Source organism: Corvus cornix, chromosome 1 (assembly GCF_000738735.6).
Source record: "Corvus cornix cornix isolate S_Up_H32 chromosome 1, ASM73873v5, whole genome shotgun sequence".
NCBI classification, from domain to species: domain Eukaryota; kingdom Metazoa; phylum Chordata; class Aves; order Passeriformes; family Corvidae; genus Corvus; species Corvus cornix.
In genome coordinates this window covers 116,184,972-116,209,975 of record NC_046332.1, presented here as the reverse complement: position 1 = coordinate 116,209,975, position 25,004 = coordinate 116,184,972, and the positions used below count along the sequence as shown (strand labels likewise).

General features: G+C 46.6%; 2 protein-coding genes across 5 annotated transcripts; one reads left to right on the top strand and one right to left on the bottom strand.

Annotated features, from left to right (window-relative positions):
- Positions 1-7,485: 7,485 nt before the first annotated feature.
- SETD4 (SET domain containing 4) lies at positions 7,486-24,700 on the bottom strand. 4 transcript variants are annotated; one of them, XM_039553599.1, is made up of 12 exons: positions 15,188-15,249; positions 14,207-14,310; positions 13,673-13,768; positions 12,840-12,877; positions 12,527-12,615; positions 11,749-11,890; positions 11,461-11,643; positions 10,413-10,587; positions 9,829-9,910; positions 9,497-9,577; positions 8,205-8,328; positions 7,486-7,945 (listed from the first exon to the last, which is right to left on the bottom strand). In XM_039553599.1, the coding sequence occupies exons 2-12, from the start codon at positions 14,274-14,276 to the stop codon at positions 7,811-7,813; spliced, it is 1,215 nt and encodes a 404-aa protein (XP_039409533.1). In that variant the 5' UTR covers positions 14,277-14,310; positions 15,188-15,249; the 3' UTR covers positions 7,486-7,810. The 4 variants fall into 4 exon arrangements, 3 of the variants coding, with proteins under 3 accessions (XP_039409533.1, XP_010409520.2, XP_039409526.1); XM_010411218.4 differs by lacking the exon at positions 15,188-15,249 and adding an exon at positions 24,462-24,700 and having other exon boundaries at positions 11,461-11,890; XM_039553592.1 differs by having other exon boundaries at positions 11,461-11,890.
- LOC104696752 (carbonyl reductase [NADPH] 1-like) lies at positions 16,519-21,676 on the top strand. Its single transcript, XM_010411217.3, has 3 exons — positions 16,519-16,823; positions 19,404-19,511; positions 20,328-21,676. Exons 1-3 carry the CDS (start codon positions 16,538-16,540, stop codon positions 20,762-20,764), a joined length of 831 nt encoding a protein of 276 aa, XP_010409519.2. The 5' UTR covers positions 16,519-16,537; the 3' UTR covers positions 20,765-21,676.
- Positions 24,701-25,004: the final 304 nt, after the last annotated feature.

The window sequence follows — 25,004 nt, the reverse complement described above, 5'->3', positions numbered from 1 at the left end:
GCCTTGGGAAGAGCTGCCCAGGGAGGTTTGGAGTGCCCATCCCTGGAGGTGTCCCAGGAAGGGCTGGAGGTGGCACTCAGTGCTCTGGGCTGGGGACAAGGTGGGCATCGGGCACAGCTGGGACACCTTGGGAATCTTTTCCAGCCTCAGTGATTCTGGGATTCCATGATCTGCTGGATGCTCCAACATCTCCATGGGTGTCTCGCTTCCCTTGCCTTTTCCCTGGCCATGCAGCCCTGCACAAAGTCAGAATCAAGTGACATTCTGTGGGTCTGGCATTCCACTCTCTCCTTCTGCTGGAAACCCTTTTTTAATAAAATCCTGATCACTTCTCACCCACATCACTGAACCCTCAGCTCCTCAGCAGAGGGGAGAAGAACGAAGGAGTCTTTGTGCATTTAATGTTCTGCTGATGGGTGACAAAAATAAAACAAGACATCCCTGAATACTCATAATAAAATTTACCAGGAGACAACAGGAACTGCTGGAGGATAATCACTAAACAGGCCCATAAAACTTTTGGGGACAGAAGACTGTCAGAGCTTGTCTTTCATTTTCCTCACAATATCACATGGTTTTGTCACTAATTGTGCTGTTGGCTTAAGAATGTCTGATGTGGCATTAATTTGGGAACTGTGAAAAATTGACAATCAACAGAGTCACAGCAGATGGGGCCCAATAGACACAAAAAACGCCAAAAAATTGTATTGTTGAATTGTGCACTAAGTGTGTTAAGGCACCAAGTTACTCCACAGGCAGCAAAAGTAACAATCCCTCATTTCCAGGGGTTTGAATCTGCCAGATCTACTGAGGTGGGGATTGGTGTCTTGTGCCATGTCCCAAGGGAAAGAAGGAGAGGAAATGGCCTCCAATGGCACCAGGGGAGGCTCAGGGTGGAGATTGGAAACAATTTTTCCCTGCCAGAGTGGTGAGGCCTTGGGATGAGCTGCCCAGGGAGTGCTGGAGTCACTGTCTCTGGGAGTGCTCAGGAGGAGTCTGGATGTGGCCCTTGGGGACAGGCTTTGGGGTGCTGCTGGTGCTGCTGGGGTGGCACTGGGTGATCCTGGAGGGCTCTGCCCACCTTGATGATTCTGTGCCATTCCCAGCACTCTGGAGAAGAGAAGGCTCTGGTGTGACCCTAGAGCAGCTTTTCAGTGCCTAAAGCAGCTCCAGGAGAGCTGGAGAGGGACTTGGGACAAGGCTTGGGACAAGGCTTGGAGGGACAGGACATAGGGAATGGCTCCCAGTGCCAGAGGGCAGGGCTGGATGGGAGATTGGGCAGGAATTGTTCCCTGGGAGGGAGGGGAGGGGCTGGGATGGAATTCCCAGAGAAGCTGTGGCTGCTGGCAGTGTCCAAGGCCAGGTGTCCGGGGCTCGGAGCAGCCTGGGATGGTGGAAGGTGTCCCTGCCCATGGAACTGGCTGATCTTTAAGGTTCCTTTCTACCCAAACCATTCCATGATGCCACAATTCTATGCCAGCTGTGCAGCCATGATCCACAGGGTTAATGTAACGTTCCGTCTGTCCTTTCTCTGGGTGACCAAAACTCTCAGGGGCAGAGGTGAGCAGAGCAGTGCCACGTTTGTACCACTGCAGGAGGGAAAAGCTGATTTTCGGCACGGGAATCTTGGAGCAAGACATCACTTAGGAGGGAGCCACCAGAAGAAATCCACATTTAAATACAAACACAGCTGAAATGCAATAGCCACAGCTATCACTGAGACAATCTGCCACTTGCCAACGAGCAAACCACAATAAATGGCTAATAAAAACCGACCTCTGTGAAGCACAAAAAAAAATGTACACGACTGTTATGTTGTGGTTAATTCCCAGACAATACAGCAGAACGAGGGTGAAGTGCTACTTCCTGTCCCTGAAAGGCAGAGAAACCCAAACAGCGAGAATTCCTCGGGCTGAGGAATGCAGACATACATCATGTCTGCAGGAATCATAAAAAGATCAAATGCAATATTTTCTTTCAGTGCAGACAACAGCTTTGAGATTTTCCATCCAGACAGCCTCGAAAAGCGCCTCCAGCATTTGCCAATTACTCCTGACAAAGACCATTTGGTAGTGAGTGATGGTTTAAGTGAAATAAAGCAGTGGAGAAAACTGAACATGATGAAAGGGTTCTTTTCCTCCCTCTGAAGTGCCTGGAAGTTCTGTATCCACGGGGTTGGGTTTGCGCTTCCTGCCGGTGACAAATCCCACGGGATGCGAGCGGGGAGGTGAAGTTTGTTTGACAGTAATAGGAAAGGAACTGGTTTTCATGTTCTTTTAAGCAGCCAGAGAGTTTCTGGCTATAAACAAAGGAGGAGTTGCTGGGACCTCTGTTCCACATCATCCCTCAGAAATTTAAGTGCATTAATGGAGGGAATGATTCCCCAATATCGAAGTGGTCAGAGGGCAAAAGAGGCTGGAGCTTTCTGCCACCAGCACTTGATTTACAAATCAGCTGCAACCAGTGATAACCAGAATATTCCATATTTTTTAATCATTTATTAACCGATGGAGAGCCTCAAGACAGGTAAATACAGCTCAGGCCCCACAACTGTGTTTAAAGAATGATTTCAATAACTCACTGTTAGCTCTCTTTTGACTTTTCTCCTTTTAGACAGAGGATTGGGGTCCATTTAGCTGCACATTTATATCTAAACTGTCAGGAGTGTTTGTCTCAGTCCTTGTGTCCTCTTTGCTGTCTGCCTGGGCTCACACAGCACCACAGCCCTGCTGCCTGCTGCCCCTAGAACACCAAATGAGCAGAAATTTGCCTCTTCCTCCCAAGGGGAGCAGCATCTTTTTCTAACTAACACAACCCACCAGCAGCAGCTGCTTTGTGAATTATCCAAGGAACGCTCCCATTCCCCCCTCCTTGACATTCAACAGTTGCATCTTGTTCTTGACTTAGATCCAACTCTTGAACCAGTGGGGAAAGCAGGGGGGAAGCTCCAGAGAATGTGGGTGCATTAAGAACATTTTTCACACTGTTTCAGTTTGCAAGGGTCTGGGGTTTCTTGGTTTCACAATCCTCTGCTCATTTCCTCTGACAAAAACATTTTATTTGGAAATTAGGAATGTTTAACCATTTGGTTTTTCAGTGTTGCTTCTCTTCTCTTTGTTTTTCTGGCTCTCCACAACTCCATGACCAATTTTTCTTGTGGAAGGTGTCCCTGCCTGTGGCAAGGGGTGGAACTGGATGGGCTTTAAGGTCCCTTCCAACCCAAAAAATCCTGGGATTCTGGGATACACTGATATAACAGAAGACTGGAATGGGAAATGAGAGATTTCCCACCTGGGTTCTGCGTTCATCTCCATCTGTGCATGGAGCAGTGACACACCCAGATGGACCAATATGACAAAAAAGGCTCCATCACTGCCAAAACAATGCCAAAAGGTCCCTCCTGATCCCTCCCCAACATCCTCTGCAGGCCATCCCACCCCCTCCAAGCATCTCTGTCCATGCAGAGCTCATCTCGTGGGAAGGATGCACAAATTCCCTGTCAGTTCCATCCCTCTCCATGCAGAGCTCATCTCGTGGGAAGGATGCACAAATTCCCTGTCAATTCCATCCCTCTCCATGCAGAGCTCATCTCGTGGGAAGGATGCACAAATTCCCTGCAATTCCTTGTTGGCTGCTTCTGGACAAGCTCTGGATGCCAGCCCAGGCAGGCTGGTACAGCCAGGAGTGGCACCAGCCTCCTGCTGGGAGTGTCCCTTGTCCCCTCACCACTGCCTGCCAAGGGTCACAAGGGCCAAGCTGCCCCTGCCAGCTCCTGCCAGAGCAGCCCCAGCAGGAGGGAGCTCTAAAATAACACATCCAGAGCCTCTGGAATGTGTCTGCAAGGGATGCAGAGCTCAGCTGATGATTCCCCCAGCCCAGCTCCAGCATCATGGAATCATGGAATGTTTGGGTGGGAAGGGACCTTAAAGATCATCCAGTGCCACCCCTGCAATCGGGACACCTCTCAATGTCCCAGGCTGCTCCAAGCCCCAATGTCCAGCCTGGCCTTGGGCACTGCCAGGGATCCAGGGGCAGCCACAGCTGCTCTGGGAATTCCATCCCAGTCCCTTCCCACCCTCCCAGGGAACAATTCCTGCCCAATATCCCATCTATCCCTGATCTCTGGCAGTTCGAAGCCATTCCCCCTCGTCCTGTCACTCCATCCCTTGGAAATTGTTTCTCTCTATCTTTCTTTCAGCTCCTTTAGGTCCTGGAAGGCCACAATGAGGTCACCCCAAAGTTTCTGTTCTCCAAAATCACCCCAGTGAGAGGAAGTATTTCAATGTGCTCCATCAAAGGACATTATTGAAAGGGATCTGTGCCGAAGATCCGTCCGGCCCCGAATTCTGAAGGAATAAAACACAGGAGCAGACCCTTCTCCACTGCAATCCCACTGATTAAACCAGCAGAGTGGAGTTCATGGAATCACAGAATCATCGAGGTTGGAAGAGACCTTCAAGATCATCCAGGCCAATGATTTGAACTCTGTGTTGAGTGACAGTTCCAAAGGGAATGATTAAAGCTGAGAGAGGAACAACTCCAACAAAGTTAAAAACCAATAAAACTGAGAGAAGATAAAAGACTACAAAGCTTCAAGTTTCACTTGGAAGCAGCAGAAAGAAAACGACATTTTCAACTATTTTCCTCAATTCGGTTGTGGTTTATCACTGATGACAATACTTTTTACTGTTAAAAACATAATACAGTAAATAGGATTATAATTGGATGTGGATATCCTGTAATTTCTTATTTCTCTGCAGTACAGCTGCATCATCTAGTGGAGAGCACAGAGATTGCACTGGTTTTGTATTTTATACAACGAATTTGGGATTAATTACCTTTGGTTTTCCCCTGAATACACTTCATTGCAATGCCTTCTAATAATTCTGGAATTATAGATATTCACCAGATCTTACAGTGGAACGAGTTGCAAATGTAATTTTTTCTTTCCATTTATGGAATGGTTTGGGTTGGAAGGGACATTAAAAATTATTCCACCCCCTGCCATGGGCAGGGACACCTTCCACTGTCCCAGGCTGCTCCAAGCCTTGTCCATCCTGGCCTTGGGCACTGCCAGGGATCCAGGGGCAGCCCCAGCTGCTCTGAGAAACCTGATCCTGTTAAGTGTTTAAAGAAACCCATAAAGTTTTGTTGGGATATTTCCCTGTGTCCCAGAGTTCATTTAATCCATCACAAGAGTCAGACACTCTGAATGCAAACAACCTCTTCAAATTCTGCCCAAGGGTGGCACTTTTTGGGCAACAACATTTTTGAAAGTTCTTTTCTTTGGGAATGTCATCTTGGCAATGTTTTCAGAGTTTATTTAAAAGCTTTAAGTATCGGGCTATGAAGTTGATACTCCCTTATCTCGTCCCAAACCAGACAGGCCTGGAGGCACTCAGCAGTGCTGGATGAGCTCCACAAATTACAGAAGAAAACTCTAAACTGGGAGCCACTTTCTGCAGAAGATCAAAGAAAATCCATGTTGTATTTACACAAATTGATGCAGCAAAGATATTGTCAGGAGGTTTGGTGTTTCTCATTTTTCAGTGACTTCAGTGACTGCACTAAATCAACACCTCTCTTAAAAAATAAAAAATCAAGCTGTGCTATTTCTGCCTCGAGCTCTTATCACAAGAAATCAGGTGGCTCTTATTACCCTTAGCAAACCCAGTGTCTTTGCTGCAGCCACTGAGCATTCCCACTTTAGCTCTCCTTGAATCCCAGAATCATCAGGGCTGGAAGAGCCCTCCAGGATCACCCAGTGCCACCCCAGCAGCACCAGCAGCACCCCAAAGCCTGTCCCCAAGGGCCACATCCAGACTCCTCCTGAGCACTCCCAGAGACAGTGACTCCAGCACTCCCTGGGCAGCTCATCCCAAGGCCTCACCACTCTGGCAGGGAAAAATTGTTTCCAATCTCCACCCTGAGCCTCCCCTGGTGCCATTGGAGGCCATTTCCTCTCCTCCTTTCCCTTGGCACACGGCAGCAGAGCCCGACCCCCCCTCACTGCCCCTCCTGGCAGGGACTTGTGGGGAGCAGTGAGGTCCCCCCTGAGCCTCCTCTGCTCCAGCCTGAGCCCCTTTCCCAGCTCCCTCAGCTGCTCCTCCCAGGATGTGTTTTCCAGCCCCTCCCCAGCTTTGTTGCCTCTCTCTGGCCACGCTCCAACCCCTCAATGTCATTTTTGTGCAACACTGCGCAAGCTGGAAGAGAATCCAACTCCCTACCCTGTTTGTGTCGCTCCTGGGCAGAAGCTGAGTTTATTCCCACTCTTGCTCAGATTTGCAGGTTCAATCTGAAAGGGAAGTTATACAAAGAGGGAAATCAAGCATTTTTTCCCACAGTAAGATCCCAGCTAAATCCCTTCTCAGGGAGCAGAGAGCCAGAGTCAAATGTTAACAGCACATCAGTGAGGAGGTCTGTTTGCAGCTCACAGTAGGGGCTGAGAGGGACAATTTTCACTCTGAAAACTTAATTTAATGTCCTGTAAAACAGGTGGAGAGCACTCCCAGGGCTGTTGCTTCCTCAGGCACCTCAGCTCCCAGCCCACCTTCGGATGCCCTGTCTTGCACATACTTTAGTTTGAGTCAAAAAAGTTTAAGCTTAAATTTAAGGTATATTTTTATATATACACATGAACTGCTGGGCTCTGCCTTCTTTCCTGCACTTCCAGACCCCCTTCCTGCTCTCCCTGGAGGGTGTGTAGGAGTTCCAGGAGCAGAGCTCATATCCAAAACCACCTGGAATAAATGTGGAGCCCCCAGTAAAAGCAAACAAACTTCTGTCAAACTCATATTCACCTCACCAGACACATTGTACAGGAGCTGGTCTTATGAAATAACCATCTCCAGGAAAAAAAAGAAACCAACCAAACATCCTTATCTCCTTTACCTCTGGCATCATTTTGTTATAAAATTATAAAATTAGAAACACAGCTGGTGTTAGAGAATGAAGAAGGGTTTATTAGAGGAAGGCAGGAGGTCAAACAGTCCCAGGGGCCGAGCCCCTCTTTGCTGTTGCCAGTCAGTGGCACAGAAGGACCTTGAGGCAAACTGGTGAGAATTCCCTACAGTACAGCATTCCCAAATCCAATGGAATCTCAGGAGGCACTTCAGAGCCAGAGAATCCCAGAATTGTTAAGGCTGGAAAAGACTTTAAGCTCAAAACTCAACCAGCACCACCACCATGGTCACCATTAAACCAAGTCCTCAATGCCACATCCACATTTTTGAACACTTCCAGGGATGGTGACTCCTCGCTGGGTATCCTATCCCAGTGTTTTACAACCCTTTCCATGAAAAAATAGTTCCTGATATCCAAGCTAAACTGACCAGGACTTAATGGGACTGATTAGAGTGTAAAATATGGTGGTAAGTGACTTAAAAATATAATTAAGGCAAATCTGAAGGTAAATTGGCCCCAAGGATGTAAGAAATGGAGTTTCCAGCTCCAGCAAGGATTTCAGAAAAATAAAATGGAGAAGTCTTGTAGAAAATGAAGTAATATATTTATAAAAATAAGCACTTTTTAAAACCACATCATGGAAAATAATCACAACACAACCACAACTACAAAGGAAGTTTCTGCAGCTTAAATATGCCCTGAAATGCTTTTAAAAATTCTCTTTTCTCCAAACCACACAAGGAGCTCGAGCGCTTCACTTCAGCAGAACCTTTCGTGTGAATGTCAGCAAAGAACAAAATTATTCTGATGAATTTTTAAATTATTCTTTGCTGCTCAGGTCCATTAAAAGAGTAATAATCTGGCAATAATCCCAGACCAATTACAGCTGTCACAAGTCCAGGGGGGCTCAAGCTGTTGCCAAATTCAAGTTGCAAAGAATCTCAGCTGATTTTTGAAGGATCTTGAGGTCTTCTGAGCGCAGCATTTCCACCAAAGCCAGGTGGGTTTTGAGGTTCTCTTTGTCCTTTTTCAATTGGGAAATCTGGGGTTTAGACAAATGGGATGAAAGGATTAAAAATTGAGATTATTTAATAGGATATGAAGAGAAAATTTGTGGAAATCTGTAAGGATTTCATTAATTATGTTAAAATAGTGGGGGTTTTAAATTCCACAAGAGAAACTTTAGTAGTAAAAAAGGGGAAAAAAAGGGGGAAAGGGAAAAATCATCACAGTTCTCACCCAGAAAATGACATTGTTATGATGGAGAAAGGAATCTGAGCTCCCTTGTTTTTCCAAATTACCTGGAGAAGGACATGCTGGGTCTCCTCTATTAAAAAATGACAAATTTTTGCTGCTGTGTCCAGAGCCTGCTGTTCATTCCTGGCTGAAGTGACATCACCAAGCAGGGTTCTCCTCCAGCAGGCACTGGAACCAGAATGTTTAAACAACACAGAATTATTTGCTGCACTCCCCAGCTGGATGCCAAACGTGGTTCTGCTGCACTGCCCCTCACCTGGGCTCGTAACCTATCCCAGGGATTTATTTTTACTTCTTCTATCAATTTATTCCACTCAGCAATGAACCTTCAAAGCACAAACAACTCTGAACAACCCTTTTTTCATTAATTTATTCCCTCCTTTCATTTATTCCAAGCAAAGTGCAGGTTACTATTTTCTATCTCTGATGTTTGAGGCAGATTTGCCATTTGGAATAAATGTTCCAACTGCACTGACAGTTGCTGGAGATGAATTTGAGCAACTTCCTTGGCCCTGGAATTCCAGCCTGTGGAACACATGACTCAAGGAAATCAAGGCAGGTTAAGAGCATTTAAAATTTCATCAAACCAACAGGAAAAAGGCCTAGAGTCTGAACCTTGAAGGAATATCTGAGGCTTGAAATAGAAAGGGAAAACAATGGGAGTGTGGTTATTAATACAAGAAAGAAAAACACCAAAGCAGTAATAGGGAAGTGACTTCACAGTGAATGGTGTTTTCTGTCTTTCTTCTTCTCACTTCTCACCTGGGGTCAATAAAACAGACACAGGAGACCCAAAAATTGTCCCAGTATGTCCCACACAGCCAGCAGAGAGCAAGAGTGAAGGGAAACAGAAAATATTGAAGGGTCTGGAAAACACATCCTGGGAGAAGCAGCTGAGGGAGCTGGGAAAGGGGCTCAGGCTGGAGCAGAGGAGGCTCAGGGGGGACCTCACTGCTCCCCACAAGTCCCTGCCAGGAGGGGCAGTGAGGGGTTGAGCTCTTTGGCCATGTCTCAGGTGAAAGGACGAGAGAAAATGGCCTTGAGTTGTACCAGGGGAGGCTCAGGTTGGAGATTGGAAACAATTTTTCCCTGCCAGAGTGGTGAGGCCTTGGGATGAGCTGCCCAGGGAGTGCTGGAGTCACTGTCTCTGGGAGTGCTCAGGAGGAGTCTGGATGTGGCCCTTGGGGACAGGCTTTGGGGTGCTGCTGGTGCTGCTGGGGTGGCACTGGGTGATCCTGGAGGGCTCTGCCCACCTTGGAAGAGCCTTGGTGATTCCATGAAATAAAAGCAAATGGCACCTGCACATCCACCAAATATTCAAGGTGCTACAACTTACAATTCATCTGCTCCCAGACTCAACACCTTGAGGGCTGTGAGGAGTCTCCAGGATGGTCCATCCCATCCAAAGGTCAGGTTCCTACAAAGTCAAAGTGATGAGATGAAGAGAAGGTGAGCTTTAGAGTGGTAGTTTTCTTCCTGAGACATGCCAGCCATGGAAGATCTCCAGCTTTGATGGTGGTGTTTACAACTGCTCTATCTCTCACAAGCAGTGAGTTTGCTAAAAACCAGATTTTTTTTTTATTGGATTTTGATACTAGAAGCAAAATCAGACTCCCAGAAAACCTGAATAAAAATCTCACCAGGAAACAAAGAAATTCAGATACCTACTCTAGGAAATCATGATCCTTTAGAATGGCAACTTTGGCCTTTCTCTGCTTGTCCAGTGGTGAGAAATATTTGAGGAGAGTTTCTGCAGAAAAATACAGTTTAAATATTTAAATATTTAAATTTAAATTGTATGTAAAAGAAACCACAACTATCAATTCTGAAATTACATTCCAACTATATTTTTCATGTAGGACTAAGATCAAAACCTGTTAAATTCTGGTGAACTTTCCAGAATTCTCAAAAGCTAACAGCAACCTCCAGGATTGTGTCCTTATAACAGAAATCCTGATTCAAACTGAAGTTAGGAACCACCCTCAGCAAGTTCAGCTTGTGGAGATAAGGATTTCAATCCTGAGGTCAAGGATGCAATCTAAGACATCAAGCTGGAATCTCTACACAGATGCTGTTTATAATCACAATTTTATAAAAGAAAATGTTAACAAAGAACTTTTTTAATTAAAAAAAAATTAAATAATTAAACTCTATGCAAAGAGGTATCAAACCCTTTTCCACTCCTTGAGAATCTACATGCTCAGTTCTCTGTTATTGTGCCTTTCAATGTGCAGCCAGTCCATAAATCCAACCTGCTGAGACATAAACGCTGCTGTGAGGGTTATCCATGGCAACAAATCCATATTCCAGCAGCAGCCTCTGATTATCATGAGGTCCATAGCAGATAAAAACCTCCTGATATTTTTTGCACTGTGAATTTGTCCGAATTTCATAGCTCCTTGTCTGCTCGTTAAATGCAGCCTTGACCTTCAGGGAATGAAAAAGAAAAGGTTTTACTCTTGGCAGGGTGCAAAAGGAAACAACCTTGAATTTTAAGACCCCAAGGGATTGAACTTCTTGTTCAATTGTGGGGACTTCTTGGAGAGGCCCCAAATCTGCAATCACAGCTGGTCCCATGCAGAGCTGGCCGCTCCTGTGCTGTCCCAGCTCTCCGTTGGCACACAGAGCCTGACAGAAGGTGGAACTGCTCTCTGCACTTCCCTCAGGCTGCTCTGAGGCTTCAGCCAGAGGTGAAGCAACACAGGGACCGTGGAACTTGGAATTCGTCTCAGGACAAGGAATTTGTCTTGCTTTTAGGAGCAGATCAGGGCTGTGTTTACAAGTGGCTCTTCCCAAAACCCGCTCTGGATGCAAATCTCCCCCAGCCACTGTGGGCTCTCCCTGTACCTTGGCTTTGCTGCACAAACTGAAACATCTGAATTACAGAATCCCAGAATGTTTGGGAAGGAAGGAACCTTAAATATCTTGTTCCACCCCCTGCCATGGGCAGGGACACCTTCCACTGTCCCAGGCTGCTCCAAGCCCCAATGTCCAGCCTGGCCTTGGGCACTGCCAGGGATCCAGGGGCAGCCCCAGCTGCTCTGGGCACCCTGTGCCAGGGCCTCACCATCCACAGGGAGGAATTTCTTCCCAATATCCCATCTAACCCTACCTTCTGGCATTTTGAAGCCCTTCCCCCTCATCCTGGCACTCCAGTTCCTGAGGATCTGAGATATCTTTCCCCCTGCAAGATCTCTCCCTGACCTCCCCACACTCCTCATCCATCACAGAAATGCAGGTGGCATTGACAGAGTGCATTTACAGATCAAGAAATTTACTGATCTATTTTGAGTTTCTTACCTGAACATTTGGGCTGTGGTTTAGCAAATCTAAATATGGTGCCAATGCATAAACATCTGGCTCCAGGGAAAAACATTCCCTGTGTGGATGTTTCATGTAGATTGTCCTGGTATTTATAGTGCACCAAGCCCACTCCAAAGCGCTGTAGTTAAAAATAGTTCCTGTGTTCTCAGCAAATAAAGGCTGCAGGGAAGAGAAGAAAGCTCTGGAAGATCTGAACAATTCTTGGATCATCATTTTTTGCTCCTGAGCCTTCTTTTTTAAGGGTTTTGGGAGAACATTTATTACATCATGGTCCAAACAAGCAGGGCAAGTGTAAGTTTTGGGTAGAACATCCAGGTAGGGCTTCCATGGAGATTTCTCCCCAGCGTGTTTCTCTGCTATCAAAAACGTGCACAGTGCCAGCAAAGGAGACACAGGGGGCTTCCATCTGTTGGAAAATAATATAAAATAAAAATAAAAGTAAAAATAAAAATAAATACCAACACAGCAGATTGGCAGAGGTGAGATGGGAAATGGACACAGCAGTGTTTCATCTCTCTCAGAGTTCTTTGGAAGTTATAAATAGCTTCTGTTTGAAACTTCTTTGTAGCTAATCTCCAAGACTTTTTTGGCTGATTTCAAAGGGGCAATAAAAGCTGGTTTGTAATAACAACTTCAGGTTCACCCCTTGGGTTGTTTTTTTTAGGATACACTACAAGTATTCGATACCCAACATGGGGCTTTGTTCCAAACTTTCTAAAAGGCCATGGCTTTGCAGCCCCATTATATCTTCCTTCTCCTATTGAAGCTTACTCACAAATTCCCAAAAAACCATTCCTAATTGATGTTTAGGTCCAAGCAGGCTCTGAGGCAACTCAAGCTCCAGCCTGTGCTCCCTCTCTCCAGCTCTGTGAAGCAGAAAGGGGATGCTCAGTATCCAAACCTCTCCTGTGTGAGCATTCCACACCCACGAGATGCTGGCACCACTCAGGAGATTCAGTTTGAAGCTCCCGCACCCCTTCCGATGATTCATTACTCCTGAACAACCCCCACCAAAGGCCATCAAGTGTCACTTGTCACTTACTTCACAATGTATCCTCCCAAGCAGCTGCTGAGGACAGTGCCCGTGGTGAGCAAACACTTCTCAGGCAATGAAATAACCAGATCTCCTGCCTTTGAGGGAGGAGAATAAAAAAATCACACACAAGGAATAGTAAAAATCAAGCGTAAAGGACTCATCTAATTACTGTGGGGACTGGTGGTTTCACATTATGGCCGCAACAATCTAAAAGTCAGAAATTACACTCACTACAGAATTCTGAGCTTTGCTTGCTGCAAAAACCATTAAATGTCAAAAAAATCTGAAGAGCTCCTGCATCAGAACCAACATCACTCACCTGAAGAGCTTTTGTTGCCATCAATCCTCTTCCTGTCCCTGAAGAAGGAACAAAGAGCAGGAGTAAATAAAGGTATACATGGAAAATCAGCAGTCGATGATCAGGTCAGCAAGGAAAAGCTCCAAAAGAGCAGACATTATGTCTTACAAAACATAAATCCAATTATGGACTGTTCCAGAGATATACCTCATTTCTTTTTCCTCCAGTTCTCTTTATTTTTCAGGATCTTTTCCCTGCATCTCCTGCAGCATTTGCTGGCCAGTTCTAGCAATTATTTGACTTTTTTTCCTCCCAGTTATAGCAATTATTCAACTTCTTTTTCTCAATTTTTTCCTCAAACACATCTTTCATCACCAGCTGCAGCTCTTGGTGTCAGATTTCTAACTAAACTTCAGGATTTCTAGTCACAATATTTTTCTCTGATCCATTCTATTCTTGATATCTCTGTCTATAATATTACAAAATGTTTTAAATATAACCTACATAAAGAGAAAAAATATAAGTATAAATCTTTACTGTAAACATTACTAAGTGAACCTCAGCTCTCTGCTGAACTTGCCTAGGGAAAAAAAGATGAACAAGTTACAATAAGGTTAAATTCCAATACTGGAAACTCCTTTATTCTTTAAAACTGTATTATTAACACTTCAAATTTTGGCTTTTTCAGGCCTCCATATCTACTTTTTAATGTTAAATTGACATTCCAAAAACCCTTAAAAGAGTAACTGGCTTTTTTTCCAGATGCCAGCCAGGTGCATAGTTCAAAATGAAAGCAGGAATCCAAAATTCTTAGACAAATCAGAAATTTGTACGATCAATAATTAAAGCATTACCCCAGAACTCTGCTGGCCTTAAATTAGTGCCTTCAAATCCTCTCTCTTTTAGCCATTTCTGAAGTTTAATGTATTCCAGCTTGTGACTGCAGTTGACTAAAAATAGGAAGAAAAATTAATGCTATTAAAGAGCATTCTGTTGGAAAATAAAAGAAATAGAAACATTTTACTCTATAGTCAGAAAAACCGTATTTTGGACATTTTAGAGCATAATAGAATAGCAAGAAAGGCTCCCATTGAACGAAACAAATTCTAGGCCTCTGGGAGTTCTCAGAACTGTGTGAGTTATCCAGCATATCGAAGGAATTTTAGAATAATGTAATATTTGCCATTAGGCAGAAAAGAGAGCTCAGAAAATTCACCGTGCTCTGCTTGGGACTGCAAAGCAATGCCAGAACATTTGTATACAAAAAAAGGTAACATTTATGGATGTATTTTTCCAAGCACAAAGGCTTTTGCCAAATATAAATAATAAAATGACACCTTGGGAAACAATTGGTTATTTTATTATTTAACTCCCAGGGATGAGGATACCTCCATCCATAAAACTCTTCAAGTGTTTTCTTCTTCTTTTTCGACCTGTTCGACCTCTACTTTTCTTCATATTAGGCAACAGATTTTGCCTTTTTTTAGACAACCTGAATTAAAAAAAAAAAATCAAAAAATAAGTGATTTAGAAACATTTAAAGTCACTTTCAAATTTCTTACTGTGAGGGTGGGCAGGCCCTGGCACAGGGTGCCCAGAGCAGCTGGGGCTGCCCCTGGATCCCTGGCAGTGCCCAAGGCCAGGCTGGACATTGGGGCTTGGAGCAGCCTGGGACAGTGGGAGGTGTCCCTGCCCATGGAACTGGATGGGATGGGATGGTATTTCATAGAATCATGGAATATCCTGAGTTGGAAAGGATCCACAAGGATCATCCAGTCCCACCCCTGGCCCTGCCCAGACCCCCCAGCAATCCCAGCCTGGGCATCCCTGGCAGCGCTGTCCAAACGCTCCTGGAGCTCTGGCAGCCTCGGGGCCGTGCCCATTCCCTGGGGAGCCTGGGCAGTGCCCAGCACCTTCTGGGAAAATAATATTTCCCCGATCTCCTTCCTCTTGCCAAAACTGCCCTGAACTGAACCTCAAAGCGCAGCTTTTCCCCGCCATGAGGGTCTCAGGAAACCGGCGTCACCCACAAGCGTTCGGGCTTCTCCAGCGGTGGGGCCTCCACTCCATCCCATTCCATTAGGTTGAAAAGACCTCAGAGATCATCGAGTCCAAACCCCATCCCATCCCACCCTCAGAAGTGGGAATCCTGTGCTATCCAGACCCCCATTCCCGGCTTAGCACAAACGCCCGGGACTGGAGGGAGAGAAACGGCCCCGGCAGCGCTGCGAGAGCGGGAACTTCCTGAGGGACTGCCCGTGCCCGCGCACCCTCCCCGGGACACCCAACCTCATCCTCCCCTGCGGGCCCAGATTATGAATCCCGAGTCTCTCCCGGGCTGGAAGTGCTGCCCGGTGTCCCAAACCCACCAGCCGGAGGGGACACAAGCACCGACATTCCCTCGCTGTCTCTTTCCGCGACTCCCCGCCCGCTCTCCCGCCCCTGAGGCGGAGCTGCCCCGCCATCTTAGGGGCGTCCCCGTTTCCCTCCCCCGTGGTTTGGAAGTGTCTGTGCTTTGGGAATAACGTGTCCTGTCTTCGCTGTGTGGAGCCGAGGGACGAGGGAGAGGCCCCCGCGGTGCTAGAGGTGGGTGATGGGATGCTGGATGTCCCCCCGGACCCTTCACCCCCGCGTCCCCCTCAGGGGGTTGGGGTTCATGGCGGCCCGCAGGTTCCCTTCCTGTGAGGGGGACAAGTGGGGACTGAAGGAGACTTGCGGTGAGGTTGGAAGAGGGCTTCTGACTTTGAGAAGTCACTCCGGACCTACTAGAAGTGTTATATCCTCGCTGGATGCCTGCTTAGGGTTACAAGTAAATTTGGAAGAGATAGGGCAGTGATGCCAAAAGGGAGCAAGCGCAGTGTTTAAACTTGCTTTAGGGGGGGAAATGCAGCTTCTTTAAATGCACTATATCGGTTAGAAAAGCAGCAAGCAGGTTTTCCTGATGGTGTGTTACACAACCAACCATTGTAGTCAGCCTGTGGGCTGCTGCTTCCCCCAGAAAAGGCTGTAATTGCTCCTCCTTCCTGGCACTGGAAGATAAAGCTATGCCATCCCTTTTTTTTTCATGGTTTGGGACCTTAAAGATAATCCAGTTCCAACCCTTGCCATGGATAGGGATACCTTGCACTACACCAGGTTGCTTGGGTTTTGGGCCTGAGTTTTTAAGTAAAACTTGAGCTGAACCAATTGAATATTCCTAAAAGATGGGAAGCCTTTCTGTGAGGTGTAAGTGCAGAAGAACTGACTCCCACAAAAAGTTAATTTAGTACTAAAAATGAGTCATTAACGTTTTTTAGTCCAGATGTTTCTTTCTTCTTTTTTACCCGTCACCAGCTGGCCTTTCTTCAGAACACTTAACACCAGATCTCTCTGTGAATACCTCCTGCTCCCTTAGGAATTTACATGTCTTGAACAGGAATGTAGTTTCTTTCACATAATCCGAGGTGGAACTTTAAACAGTATTTTAAAGAAAAACCACTTGCCTAGGGAGGCTGTGGACTCCACGCCTCTGGAAGTGTTCAAGGCCAGGTTGAACGGGGCTTGGAGCAACCTGGGATAGTGGAAGGTGTCCCTGGCCATGAGATGACCTTTAAGGTCCCTTCCAACCCAAACCATCCCATGATTCTAATTCCTTTTCAAACAGCCGTTTTGTCTGTCTGGCTGAATTTTTCTTCGCTGTTGGCAGTTCCTGGCACCTCGGCTCGCGTCCCGAGGGGACAATGTCCAACGTGCAGGTGGCTGTGGTGACGGGGTCCAACAAAGGGATTGGCTTGGCCATCGTGCGGGCCCTGTGCAAGCAATTCCCGGGGGATGTGTACCTGACATCCCGGGATCCCGGCCGTGGCCAGGCTGCCGTGGCACAGCTCCAGCAGGAGGGGCTGCGGCCACTCTTCCACCAGCTGGATATCGATGACCTGCAGAGCATCCGAGCGCTCCGGGACTTCCTGAAGGAGAAGTATGGAGGGCTCAATGTGCTGGTGAACAACGCAGGCATCGCTTTCAAAGGTAGGAAGTGCTCTGCTGGGATAGTCCTGTGTTCTGCCAAGCTGTGGGGAGAGGGCAGTGGGTGCAGCCAGCACTTCTGTGCCAGTGCTGTGCTGCATTTTCGCTTGGGCAAGCTTCCCATCTTAAGTATGATGTGAGAACAGTGTGCCAGGGGAGGTTCAGGTTGGACATCAGGAAGAATCTCTTCCTGGAAAGGGTGGTCAGGCCTTGACAGGGGCTGCCCAAGGAGGTTTGGAGTGCCCGTCCCTGCAGGTGTCCTAGGAAGGCCTGGATGTGGCATTCTGGGCTGGGGACAAAGTGGGTGTCAGGCACAGCTGGGACCTGATGAGCTGGGAGGGCTTTTCCGGCCATAATGATTCCGTGATTCTGTAAACATGCTTCCCTGGTGGGTTGTGTTTGTACCACATGGAAATATTGAGGCACACAGGGCAGGTGAGCTGGGTTGGATTAATTGTCTCAGTGCCCAGGAGTTTCACCAGGGCCATGGGAGCCCATCACCATCGGGAATATCAGCCCTGTGCCTCAGGGATCTGTGTTTTCTCTCTTCTCCACCCCCATGCTTTGGTCTTTGCATTATCTGCTCAGGGACTTCAGCTGATAAAAAAGAACTTTTGTCCCACGGTGGCTTTTGTCATCTCGAACTTTCTCAGGCCATTCAGTCACCTCTAAACCAGTTCACCCAAATCCTGCTGTGCTGAGCAAGAATTTAACCCTTTCACCTTCCAGTGGGCAGAAAGGCTGGGAAAGTGAGAAAGACACAGCAGTTTCAAGGTGCAAGGATGCATTTCTGTTATGTGTATGAAATCCAGAATCATGTTAGCTCCAGACAGAGTCTGGCTGATGGTTCTGTGGAGGGCATTGTGCCCCTGTGCCCCTGTGCTCAGGTGAGAGCCCACCTGCAGAGCTGCCCCAGCCCTGGGACCAGCACAGGGAGGACGTGGAGCTGCTGGAGAGAGGCCGGAGGAGGCACCAGGATGAGCAGAGGGATGGAGCAGCTCTGCTGGGAGGAAAGGCTGCGAGAGCTGGGATTGTTCAGCCTGGAGAGGAGAAGCTTTGGGCTGAGCTCAGCGTGGCCTTCCAAGAGGCAAGGGCTTCACACTGAAAGAGAGAAGGGAATTTCTCATGGAGTGGGAATGCAGTGATGTTCTGAAGCTCAGTCACTTTTTTGCCTGTTACTTTTTAGGGAAATTGCTTGTGTTCAAGATCAGCTTAATAGGGGGCAACTCTTAATAGAATTGTCTGAGCTTCAGGGTGTGCTCAGGAAAGATTCCAGCAGCAGTTACAGTATCCCTTCCAGGTGTTTAGCCTAGAGGTTCCTCAAGCTGACAACAACTGAGTCAGCAGCAGGGCACACAATTTAGAATGTGATAAAGGATCCTCTCGTAACTGTTGCTGTTTAAGAATTTGCTGTGATGCTTCTCTCGTAGTTTTGTTTTAATTCTTGCTTCCCAGATTGGTGTTTCTACCCAAGCTTGCTTCTTGCCTCATCAAATTTCTGCTGCCATCCCAGAATTTATGCTTTCCTTTCTTTGTTGTAGCATTGTGAGCTATTGCAGTCTGTCCCAAGACTTGCCATTTGGCAAATCCCAAGATTTGCCATTAAGTTTTGTTATTTTGGTTTTGTGCTGCACTTATCCAGCAAAGAGCTTAATCCAACAAAACCCATTCCTGTATGAAATGGTGGTGGAGCTGTGATTGTCTTCTGGATAACCCTCTCTGGGAAGAGTTGTCTAATAAAGCTCCTCAAATCAAGTGTAGATGTTACAATATATCCTGTTAGACACATGAGTGGCGTTTGAAGGTGGGGAAGTTCTCTCCCACAAGGAAGGGAGGGTATGGAAGCCAGAGTTTGGACTTCTGTAGGTTTTTGGCTCTCCTACTGCCATAACCCCAGCCATGGGTCATGATCTGGCTTCAGGTGTGAGATTTAAATGCAAGTAAGTGATTTGCAAGTGAGCATGAGTCATTAAACTGTGTTTTGCAATAAAAACCCCATCAAATAATAACCTGTTACTATTTCTCTTTTGAATTATCATGGGTTTGGAGACAAGTGAACACCTGCCCAGTCCGGGCAGGTGGCTCCATCCCTGCCCAGACGGAGCCTGGAGCAATGCTGGGACTTCAACTCTTGGTTCCCCCTCCAAGTGCAGGTGCTGAGCCCACAGCAATCCCTCCCCACTTGTGGTGGTGCCCAGCTGCCACTTCTGTGTGATGAAATCATCCCCTTCCAGAGCAGTTCCATGGTTTCCTTCCACTCACCTCAGCGAGCGCCTTTTCCTGGCTCCAATTCCCACATTTCACTTGTGATCTGTCACCTCAGGGGTGATTTGTGACACAAGTGTTGCTCACGTTTGGGGATGGTTGGGGATTTCTGTTAGTTTGGTCAGACTGCACCAAATCCTGCCTCTGCCCTCTTTGTAGAAGCTTTTCTTATATATTTTGATTTATCATATGCCTGTTTTCTAATTATTAAAAATGCCAGCTAAGGTAGACTTTTGGGGTTTGGTAACTTCTATTCAAACAGTATTACAATTCTGATTTTTGTTATTTTTTCCCATTCCTCCCACCTCTTATGACCAGTACATGACACAACTCCATTTGCTGTCCAAGCTGAGGTTACACTGAAGACAAACTTTTTTGGAACCAGGAATGTTTGCACAGAATTGTTACCTCTTATGAAGCCTTATGGTAAGTGAAACAAAGCAAGTAAAGAAATAGTTTTGAGGGAATTTTGGCCCTTTTAAATGGGAAATTCTGTCCAGTCTCAGGCACTGCACCAGTGTTTTGGAGTTTGATGTGGTGCTGTGATGTGTTTGCTGCTATAAATAAAATATTTCTCTCCTAACATTTAAATACATCGAGGTTTTCAAGAAAAAAAGAAGTCAAGTAGATGAAAAACAAGTTGTTAGTTCCCAGGGAAGAAGGAAAAAACAAAGTAAATGAATTTTGGGGAGAGAAGAAACAGTGCCAACATTGCAGTCTAGTCCTCTTGTACTAAAGTGAAGGATGACTGTGTTAATAAAGTCATTAACAGAAAGAATTAATTTCTGTGGTTTTTAAAATTAAATCCCCAAATTCACCACCAGAATGGCTGTGAAGTTGCAGGAAAGAGGGGAAACAGTGCAACATAATTTTGGAGATGACGAGTGATTTACTGATTCAGCTGACTTGTACCTCTTGCTGAAGTGCTGGGAGATAAATCCTTAAATTTGTGAATCTCTAGGTATTGTTCCTACTGTGAGTGTACCTACAGATTGTGAGGTTGTTTCCTGGAGGTTTAGCTGAAACTTTTGCAGATTCACACCTTAAATTACCCTCTGTAATGGAGTTTATTAGAAAGAAGAACATTGACTTAACTCTGATCTTACAGGAGCTCTGCAAAACAACCCACCAAATTATTTTACAGGTATTCACCTGAGGAGTGAATCCAGAACTGTGGAGCAGCCCCACTTCAGTGCTGGGCTTAAAATGTGTGAAAATAATCAGTTTTTATTCTCTTTTCAGGTCGAGTGGTGAATGTCTCCAGCATGGTGAGCAGCTCAGCCCTGGGTGGCTGCAGCCAGGAGCTCCAGCAGAAATTCCGCAGTGACACCATCACTGAGGAGGAGTTGGTGCAGCTCATGACCAAATTTGTAGAAGACACTAAGAAAAGTGTCCATGAGAAAGAGGGTTGGCCAAACACTGCCTATGGGGTGTCCAAAATTGGGGTCACGGTCTTGTCCAGGATCCAAGCCCGGTTGTTAAACGAGGAAAGGAAAGGTGACCACATCCTGCTCAATGCCTGCTGCCCTGGCTGGGTGAGGACAGACATGGCAGGTCCCAAAGCCACCAAGTCCCCAGATGAGGGGGCTGAGACCCCCGTTTATTTGGCCCTTTTGCCTTCCAATGCTGATGCTCCTCATGGCCAGTTTGTGAGTAACAAAACTGTCAGACCCTGGTGAGCTCAGGAAGGTGGGGGTGGAAAGGTGCCTGACATTGTTTTCCTGCTTTCACTCCTAATTCCATCATTGCCAGCCCTTTCCCCACTCCCCCTGGGATGGATCTCAGACATGGAGCTGGGATGAGGAAACAGGTGCCTTATCTCTCATCACAGTAGATCTTTCCAGGATCCAGAGCTGCTGTTTGAGGCTGCACAGGGTTTCCTAAAGAGGATGGGGTTGTTTTAGAGCTCCTGTGATCTGTCTGTGGGGGAGACTCAAGACCAGAATCACAGTTGTGCAGACATTCCTTACTATCAGAACTAAATGGAACTAGGTGAAAATAAAAAATAGCACTGATCCACCATTTATAGCCAAACATAATCAGTTGGTTTTATTAATATATCAATAAATAATTTCTGATTTATAGTCATCCAAGTGGCTTATTCTGGTAGTAAAAACTTAGAAAGTTTGAAAATATATTTTCATTTTTTGCAGCTAAGTTTGTGGCTGGAATTTGTGATGTCTGCACTGGATACAGAGAGAATAAACTACAGACCTGACACAACAAAGTGTTCCTCAGTTCCTTTATTGCACAGCCAATTTCCTTAATAAATTCTGGATTAAGTGCTTTCCACATAGCAGGAGTAAGAACTGTAAGTGGTGTGGAGAGCTCTGCATTTGCTTTAAATGCTGCTTATGGCCTTTCACATGCTCAGAGTTGAAAAATTACCTCTTCTGAGGCTGAAGGAGCTGGAAACAATTGTGCATAAAGCTGTTGTTAATAATGACAAATCAATAATGGGCTTGTTAATTGTTAATCAGGAGTCAGGGAGGCGATGCCAGAGAGCCTCACCTGACTGGGTTTGACATTAGCCTCCCCCAGAACAGGTTGGATTGGGAAGCCTTGGAATGGAAATAAACATTGGAAATTAATATTGTGTGGGGTTATTAATTGCTTATCAGCACAGAACAAAGGGTGGTTATAAGTTGTTTTTTTAAGCATACAGGAGCATTGTTTTTGTGAAGAATTACCTCATCAGTCATGCCCCAGAGCTCCTTGAAGGGAAGGCCAAAAGTTCTCATGGTGATCTATTCTCTGGGAAGAAAAAAACTCAGAGGCCTTGGGTTTAGGGGAAAAATTATAGAATCTGTGTAAAGTTTTGGCTGCTACAATGTAACTCAACCCTCCTGATGTGCCACAGAAAAAAAAAAACAGTCTGTGTGTGCCCTCCCGGTTGTGCTACTGGGATCTCAGCAAAACACAACGTGGCTCTTGGATTTCGTCAGAGCTTTAAGAGACTTAATCCAGCAGTGGGGAATCCTGCCTAATTCTTCTTCCCTCAAATGCAGCCTGAGTCACTGAGCTTCAGAAGCTGTGTGTCCATCTGCTTGGCATCTCCAAACATTCCAAACACACGTTGTTTCATGCAAGGACCAGAGTGGAAGAGTCCTTGACCACAGCCAGGTAATATCCAGTGCTAAATACAAATTAGTTTTTAAGTATCCCCTGTGATCTGTAAAGCTCCAGCTTAAGTCTAACTCAGGATCTGCTTTGTTGGTTTGGGTTTTGTTTTAGTGTGAGCCAAATTCTAGGTTTAGGATCTGCTTTGTTGGTTTGGGTTTTGTTTTAGTGTGAGCCAAATTCTCGGTTTGCAAGTTTTACAAAAGGTGTTAAATTCATCCTGGAGAGTTTTGTTGAGCTGTAAAACTTCTCTTAGAATGCAGCCTGGAGAAGAGAAGGCTCAGGGGGTGACCTCAGAGCAGCTTTTTAGTGTCTAAAGGGGCTACAGGGGAACTGGAGAGGGACTTCCCATAGGGGCATGGGGTCAGAACAAGGGGGAATGGCCTGAATTGGAAAGAGAGCAGGTTTTGATTGGATATTGGGAAGAAATTCTTTATGTGAGGGTGGTGAGGCCCTGGCACAGGTTGCCTAGAGAGGTTATAGACTCTCCATCCCTGGCAGGATGGACAGGGCTTGGAACAGCCTGGGACAGTGGGAGGTGTCCCTGCCCATGGCAGGGGTGGCACTGGGTGATCTTTAAGGTCCCTTCCATCCCAAACCATTCTGTGATGGTTCTGTGCATTTCAAATTCTTAAATTAAGCTCTTTGTTAAACCAACTTCCTCTGTGTCAGGGTGAGGAAGCAAAGTGGGAGGTGGTGGCTGGAGAGTCACTGTCATCTCTCATGGAGGTGTTGATGAGAAACAACTTCCCGTGGGATGAGCAGAAGGAAGGACAGGGGACAAATGTTTTCCCCACCTTTGCAGCTGTGGTGTGCGACTTGGGGAAGGAGAAGCAGCTGTTGGAGGTGGGAACAAGAGGCAGAACATACTGGTCAGGAAGGAGCGTGTCCAGGAGGAGCTGCACCCATTCCCTGCTGCCCCTAGAAGAGGGAATGTGCCCTGGGAAGAGAGCTGGGACAGGGCAGAGTGCCAGGGGAGGGCTGTTTGCTGGCAGCAGGCTCAAGCCAGACTGTGCCAGGCTGGGGCTCTGCACAGGGCATGCATTGTTCAACACAAATTTATCAATTATTTATTTCCTTTCTCTTTTTTTAACTGCCTTCCCGCTTCTCTCCCAGCTCTGTTGTGTGGGAATTGTTTTGTTGCTCTCAGATTCTGGCAAACTTGCTGACTGTCAAGTTTAAGGGTTAGAAAAGGATGAAATAATAATGAAATAATCACAAAACTTTTACACGTGATTTACTGGTCTTCTTTTCATGGCACGTCACTACCATTGAAGGAGAATCATGGAATCACAGAATATTTGGGTTGGAAGGGACCTTAAAGATCATCCAGTCCCAGCCCCTGAGAAAATAACTGGAAACCATCCTAAGTAACACACCGTACTTTAGGACATAAATGTCATGTCTTAAGGAAATCACCAAAAATCCAAGTTCTTTGCTCAGTCAGGCACATGCTCAGAAGCTCTGACTTGCATTTCCAAGAATAATTCTAAAATTTAGGAATTGAACCTTGAATTGGTGCAGCTTAGAAAGATATTCCTAAAATCTAGTTAGGAAGGGGAAAGGCAGGTATCAAGAAAAGAAACCAGCATACTGATGTAACAGTTAATGCACTTATTGTACTTAATGTAATGTAACTTAATATTTAATGCGTTACTTAATACTTAATGTAACTTATCGGCGATCCTTGCTGAAACAGTATCCATCCAAATCTGAACAGTTTCTCTTCTTTCACCTTGAACAACTAAATAAATGCATTTCCCTTGATTTTTTTTCCCCAGCTGCTTTGAACAACCACGATTTTCTGCCTGCGTGTTAAAAAAAAAAAGAGAAGAGGAAGAGGGAAGAGGGAAGAAAAAAAAAGGGGAAGGGTAAAAGGGAGGGAAGAGGGGAAGAGAAGGGATAGCAAAGGGGAAAAAAAAGGGAAGGGCAAGAAAACCCGAGGTTAAATAATATGTTTCCACAGTGTATGAATCCTTTTCGGGCACGATCCTGCATTTTACTTCCCACGGGTATTTTGATTTTGTTTGTTTTGTTTGTTCCTTTGTTTTGCTGTCAGAGAACTAAAAATCCTCCAGCACAATCACTTTCTGCCAAGCCTTTTGTAGCGAACAGATGGCTCCTTACATCGAACTCGAGCCCTCTAGAAATTCGACATTCGACCTCTCGTAAAAACCATAAAAATTTCCCAAAAACGCCTCTTTCCTAAATCCAGCTGGACCAGAAACGAAGCTGGAAGCGCTGACTCTCCTTTACCTGCAGGGCAGGTCCCGGCGGGGCGGGGACAGCTGATGTTGTCCTTATTTCCAGACCACCGGCGGGAGAAGGGAGCGGCTCGGCCGCGATGCCAATGCTCCGGTGCTTCCCGGGGCTCTCCGGTGCATCCCGGGGCTCTCCCGGTGCATCCCGGGCTCTCCGGTGCATCCCGGGGCTCTCCGGGTGCATCCCGGGGCTCTCCCAGCGCCGAGCGGCCGCGGGGGAGCGCGGAGCCGCCGCCCCGCCAGCGCCGCCAGGGGGCGCTCAGAGCCCCGGCCTGCCCGCCGGGCTGTACCATCTCCCCGCACGGTGGGGGGGGGGTCGAGGCAGGTGACGCGCTAGGAGCTTTGGCGCTCCGCGGCACGACAGCGGGTGACACCTGGAGAAGGGTGACAGCGACAGCGCCTGACAAGGACAGCGGGTGACAACGGCGGCGGCCTCGGCTCACAGGGAAAGCTGGAGCCCTCCTGCGGCGGGCGATGCCTCGGCGCTCCCGCGCGGCGCTCGGTGGTGCGGCCGCACTGCGGCCCTGGCCGCGGCGGC